The sequence below is a fragment of the Epinephelus moara genome, chromosome 16 (genome assembly GCF_006386435.1).
Source record: "Epinephelus moara isolate mb chromosome 16, YSFRI_EMoa_1.0, whole genome shotgun sequence".
NCBI lineage: Eukaryota > Metazoa > Chordata > Actinopteri > Perciformes > Serranidae > Epinephelus > Epinephelus moara.
The window spans coordinates 10,473,112-10,479,502 of NC_065521.1; the positions used below are offsets into that span (position 1 = coordinate 10,473,112).

Genomic DNA, 6,391 nt, shown 5'->3' on the forward strand with positions numbered 1-6,391 from the left:
TAGTCAGCCAAGATATTAGCAAGCAAATGTAACCTCTCTGGATAAGAGTGATTTTATTATCATGTTCTGACAGTTTTTTGTGTTGTATCAGAGGTTGAATTTGTGTCTGATTATGTTTGTGATGTCTACCTAATGTTCAAAGCAGATCTGCTGTGTGTAGAGACATTTGTGTGAAAGCTTGTTTTATAGTGAAAGGCTCTGGATGATCAGGCTGTTTTGAACAAATGCTGCTCCCTTGCTTCTCTAATCATTAGAGTCTCAGAACATTTTATCTCCTGTGATTGTGTTTCAGAATGCAGAGCGTTAGCTTGTGTTCTGTGCCAGTAAAGGCCTCATAGCTGCAAATGACTTCACATAGATGTCTCATATGGGAAGCTAAAACAAGCAGCCAGAGCGATTAAAGCTGAGCTATCTGGCTTTCCTTTTGCAAAGCATTTAGAGAGCCTTTCCTTCTGGGCCCAGTCAGTGTTTGAGTGCTTGTTGATATTTAGCATCTACCTGCATCTCAGGCTCTGAATGAATTAGGTGAATCCTAAGACATGCTTTAAACCAGAAGGCTTTGTCACGCCTCAATAGTGTGCATACATTTGTAGCATGCACATTGTGTCAGTGGTGTGATCATCTGCTGTCCTTTGTGATTTAACACCTTGTTGTCTCTGCCTGGTCAGGTTTGACTACTGCAGGTTCATAGAGCTAGACTACGTCCCTATGGAGACAGGCTATATGGTCTCAATGCGCCCGACTAAAGGCTATGCATCAACCAAGTCGCCAACTAAAGGATATACTTCCACCAAGTCTCCAGATCGCCACAGCCGTTCAACAAACTCTCCCTCGACCCCTCGCTCTCGGTCTGTCCTGAGTCCCTCTTCTCTTCTCCCGATCAGTGTTGACTTTCTAAAGCATGGCAATGATGACACCCTTTGCACTGTTGGGAATGTTTCATGATGTTGCATTATGGAATACATCTGACAGAACTGTTTCCACAGCATCATGTCTAGTCTACCCTGTTAATCCTGTCTTCTTTTCTTTCTGTTTGTTCTCTTCCTTTTCATATTCGTTAGTGCACTTTATTGTTTTGTTTTGAAGAATGCTTCTCGTTGTTATATCATTCTTTGGATTTCTGGTTTGGTTTCCCATCTTTGCAGGACACATTCCCCTTTTGAAAAACATCACTGTCAGTGCCCAAATGAGTGTGTTCTTTTTTCTAAGACAGAGCTTGTGGGATCACAGTGACTTTTGCCTCAGAATTTGTAATTCATCTTTGTATTTTTGTGCATTTCGGTGTTGTATTGGCATGTTAGTGGACCGTTTGCTCCATTTGTGTGTTTTTTTAATGTGGTTTCAGATGATGTCATGATGGTTTTGCTCAACAGCTCAAACTTCACTGTAACCTCGTTTGGAGTTTGGTTTCAGGGTTTTACGAGGAAGAGGTTAACATGTTTCCTCTTACTTTGGACCAGGCGGACACCAGCCGCGCCCAGTAATAGAGATCCCCATGGCAACGCCTCCCTCAGCAGCAGCAGCAACTCAGGCTCTTGTAAAGGCAGCGACTGCAGCCCCACCAAAGGGTAAGACATCACAAAGTGCATGGCCTGTTCCGTAATGGAGATGAAAAGCATCTCTAAGTGCTCTCATCTAATGTGCTCCCTAGAATGAGTGGTTGCACTCATTTCAAGCCAGAGATACAAAACAAAACTGACACTCAGTGAATCAGTAAAAATCCACACAACATTACAACACTATTTCTATTCTACAGCTGCTATTTCATTTTAACTTAATCTAAATGATGAAGTGATGTAGGTGGAAATTCAAAGGTCTGGAATGCAGGTTTATAGCTTTTTCTTTATTTTTTATTTATTTATAATATCAAGTAAAATGATTTACTCCATTTGATTTAGTAAAAGTTTCTTAAGTACATTTTTAATCTTTTAAGGCTGCTCTAATCAATAGGTTTATAGTTATAGTGGTTCAAAAAACTATGTTATGTAAAAGGTGTCACTTGTAATGACAAACCCACGGAGAATTATCACCTGACTCTACAGTTCCCCTCAGCTCTATGGAAAGATTTAATGTATTCAAACTCACTGTTTGGTTTCACATCTCATCCGCATAGTTTCATGAGACAGGAAGCAGCTGTTTGGTGAACATAGTGGAGCATTTGGCCAGTAAAGAGGATGGTATTTCTCTCAGTAGTTGGTGATGACCAAGAAATTGCTATTTGGAGTGAACTTGGGAATTCCTCCTGTCAGGGGAACACAAACACGATTCCAAATGAATGCTAATGTTGCTCTTTGTTTCCTGCATGTGTGAATATGCCTCTGTAAGCTAACACATTGGCCATATAAGGTGATAATAGGTCAATGAGAAAATAAAGAACAGGAGAAAATGGGAGAGAACAAGTGGCAACCTCCAGGGCTGAAAAATGAAGCTGAAGTTCCAAAAACTGCAGTTCCTTTAATGGCCACTTGAGGCTGGCTCCTGAAACGAGTCAACCCCCATAGAGCTCAATGTTATAATGCTCAAATTTACAGCAAAAATAACCATGTTTACAGCTGGGTACAAAAAATGGTTTTGGTCTGTGTAGCTATTTTCAAAATTCATGACAACTGCACATGGGGTGATTTTGGTTCTGTTTACATTTGACTAAGGCTTAAAGTTATGCATGTTTAAGGGCGGGGGCTGCTTGAGTGACAGGCTGTCCATCACCACAGTCTGTGGTGTGAACAAAATAATTAGAGGGATAAAGATTTTAAGTTTAGGGTTAAGCCACTGCCCCCTAGTCACCAAAACATTACAAAGTAGGCAAGGGCTGGGTACTCTTTGTTATAGCCTGAAATTTTCAGATTTTAAATTATGTCTAAAGACATTTCAATTAGCAGAGACAGGTGCATGAGGTAAAGATAATTGTTTAATACAGATGACAGGTTTACATAGGAACAGATGATTTGATGATTAAAATTTGACAGAAATTCTTTGGAACCTGAGGAAGTAAGAACCTTTAGTAATCAAGGGGCGTCTGAGCAGCAGCAAGATAAAGCAAGATAAAATTGGCGGATAAACCCGCCTAGACTAGCCAGTGATGGGGAGGTGGAGGGTGCGCACAACTGCAGCATGAAAGAACTACAGGCAGAAAGAGAACCATATTTAAAACAAGAAGCAGTAATATGATTCGCTATCAGAGAAGGTGTGTCACTGTGCTTTTGGTTAACTGTGATTAGCTGACAGAACAGTTGATGTCTCAATTGACAGCCCCTGACAATGACAGCAAGAAATTATAAGCAGGCATGTGAGGAGTGAATGGCAAAATTACAGACCTAAGAGTAGAGTCTTCCTGGTGAACTTTTGCTAAAGCTTTGTACATTTTACACATATAATTTGCCCAAATAAAATACAGTCTAAAACTGATCAGTAAATAAATTAATGTTAATTACGAACATAATCAGGTGTCCAATGCCAGCTTTTGGTACTTCACAGTTTTTGATAGTCAGGTTTATTTCTGTCACTACCAAAAAAAAGAACTGAGGGTTAATTACCTACTGACAAGACATATAAAAAAATCAAAAAGCATCACACTGAAGTTAAATCAGTTCTAAAGAACTCAGAAAAATAACAAAATACCTTTTAAATGCTTGTGTCCTAGACGTCATCAGAAGTACACATCATGTACAGACAACCATGGCATCCGGCCCCCTCCACCAGAGCAGTACCTCACACCCCTGCAACAGAAAGAGGTGTGTATCCGACACCTGCGGGCCAGGCTAAAGGAAACCATCAACACTCTACAAGACAGGTGAGATACTGAGTTAGAAATAGGTATTTTCAATATCAGTGGGGAAGTCAGTTTTGATATTGTCTGTCTGTTGTTAGGTTTTTCCTGAAGTACCCCTAACACTAACCCCAATATCTTTATCCTCCTAATTCATTTGCGCTCTCCTTTTCTCTTCTGTTCTTTCCTTTTCCCTTTTCTCCTCTCCATGTTCATCCTCTTAGGGACACAGAGATAGATGAGCTGAGAGGCCAGCTTTACAGGATGCAGGAGGACTGGGTTGAAGAGGAGTGCCACCGTGTGGAGGCTCAGCTGGCCCTGAAGGAGGCGCGCCAGGAGATCCAACAGCTCAAACAGGCTGTGGACACTGTTCGTGCCAGGCTCAGTGATGCTGGGGGGCTCAGCGGGGATGTAGGGGTCCAGAAGTACTTTCAAGACATCAACACTCAGAACCACAAGCTTGAGAACCTTTTGCTCAGCATGGAGCTAGCCCAGGCTGGATTAGCCAAGGAGGGGGAAGCCATGTCAGGCTGTCGGACCCGTGTTGGAGGTTCCGCACCTGCATCGGTATCTGGGGAAAGTCCAGGGGGAATGCCCAAACCAGCAGTAGGAGGGAGGGGCTCTTGCTCCTGTGACGGTTCCCCAGCCCGTTCTCTGACCCGGAGCTCCACCTACACTAAGCTCAGCGATCAGGCGCTTGCAGACCGTAACGGCAATGGCACAGACTTTCCTTGTCTGTCAGGTGATGGTACCCAGGACAGCGGCTTTGTGTGCTGTGGGGAGAGCAGCGTCCCCAGCCGGGCTGACCTGCTGTTGGAGGCTGCCTTCCTCTCTGAGGAAACAGCATCTTTACTCAACTCCTACGCACAGACATTTTCCCACTCTCTACCCAGCTCTCTACCCCACTCTCTATCCCACACTCTGCCCCATTCTCTGCCCAACTCTTTGCCCAGTACTCTGCCTCACACTTTCTCCCATACTTTACCTCATTCTTTCCCTCACAATTTGTCTCACTCTGTGCCCCACACTATGCCGCACTCCTCCACCTATGAGAAGCTGTGCACAGGCGAGCGGCTGGCGCCCTTGCGTTGCGGCCTGGGTGGGGTGGGCTGTATGAGCCATCCCTGCTTATCCCACCACCATCTCTACCTGCACCCATTGCGTGAGACAGGTATTCAGACAGAAAGCTGCCCCATCCCTGCAACGGCAGGTTACCCCTCTGATCTGGATACCATTGCGGAGCAACGCACTTTCCGCTCCCAGGCCTGCAGCCCCACCTCCACCTGGATGTCTGATGAAGGGGAGGAGGAGCTGGACTCCATTACTACCACAACTTCAGTAACCACAGCGACGGTCATGAGTACAGCCACAGAGCCGATCCCAGTCACAAAAACGCCGCTGGTCCCTCCCTTACCCCGGTCTGCTACTGTGGCGTGTTCAATGGAAACTCCTCAGTGTGGGGGGAAAGAGGGAGTGGAGGCAGAGGAAAAGCAAGAGAAAGAGATGGGGGAGAAGGAAGCTGCTGCAACAGAGAAACAGGAGGAAACAACAGTGATCAGACTGGGAGAAAAAGAGCAGCAGACACAAATGGGCTCAGTGGGAGGGAATGAGGTGGAAGTTCAGGTTACAGTGGAGGAGCCAGCACCAGGAAAACTCTGTGATTTAGCAGAGACATCAACAGGGATGCAGGGTGAGCTGAAGTTTGGAGGATGCTGTGGAGAAGCCAGACAGGGTGAGACAACACTGGAAAAACTGAGTATGGAAAACATGCAGCAAGAGGTTGGTCCATCAGCAGCATCAACCCAGGTAGAGACGAAAGAGCTGAGTCCAAGTCCCCCAGGATTATCACCAGATGCAGAACAGCCTCAAACCTCCCAGCCGAGGAGATCTACTTCTCATGAGGAGATAGCTGGTGTCACTGTAGTGGAGTTGCATGATGAGGACGATGATGAAGATGAAACAAAAGAACAAGGCGCCACAGGGGGCGCCACAGCAGAGGAGGGAGATTCATCCGACCCTGGGACGATTCAGAAAAGCTACTGGAGTCGTCACTTCCTAGTTGATCTACTGGCAGTGGCCATCCCTGTGGTGCCAACAGTGGCATGGCTGTGCCGCGGTCCAGTCCGTGACAGACAGCCCATGTATCATATAGGGTCACTGCTGCGAGGTTGTTGCACTGTGGCGCTGCACTCACTGCGCAGGGGAGGAGGGTTAAGGCATTACCCCGCGGGCGGGGGAGACCTGGGCGGATCACAGATATAAGAGGAGAATGAGTGCAGCACCTCTGTGGTCCTTATCTACGACCTCTCCTGTATGGGTCTGTGTCCTCAGCTTGTTGAAAGATACCTGCAGTGTGAGGAGAGGAAGAGAAAAAACTTCCTGTCCTGCATGCCTCATCAAGGTTACTCGCTGAGGGAAGCATCAGGAACAGGAAATGTGCATTTATGACTCTGATCTCTGACTGGTTAAGTCTGTTCTGTTTGCTCCTGCTCCTTATTGTCTCTCACCACTGGTTCCTGCTGTTGCTACCAAGATGTCTGCTAACACTACTGACTTGTGCAAAACTGAATGAGCTGATTGAAATGAATGATCTATGCTTTGATGTTTAACGCTGATTGTTTCTTT

The 6,391-nt window shown here is 45.5% G+C and overlaps 1 protein-coding gene across 1 annotated transcript in view; it reads left to right on the forward strand.

The window, feature by feature from the left end:
* snphb (syntaphilin b) overlaps positions 1-6,140 on the forward strand; it is a 37,030-nt gene extending 30,890 nt beyond the window's left edge. Inside the window, exons 3-7 of the mRNA XM_050063842.1 lie at positions 669-794; positions 1,461-1,568; positions 3,641-3,790; positions 3,991-4,636; positions 4,796-6,140. Coding sequence (XP_049919799.1) covers positions 669-794; positions 1,461-1,568; positions 3,641-3,790; positions 3,991-4,636; positions 4,796-6,028 — 2,263 coding nt within the window. The 3' untranslated portion in view covers positions 6,029-6,140. The remainder of the gene's footprint in view (positions 1-668; positions 795-1,460; positions 1,569-3,640; positions 3,791-3,990; positions 4,637-4,795) is intronic.
* Positions 6,141-6,391: the final 251 nt, after the last annotated feature.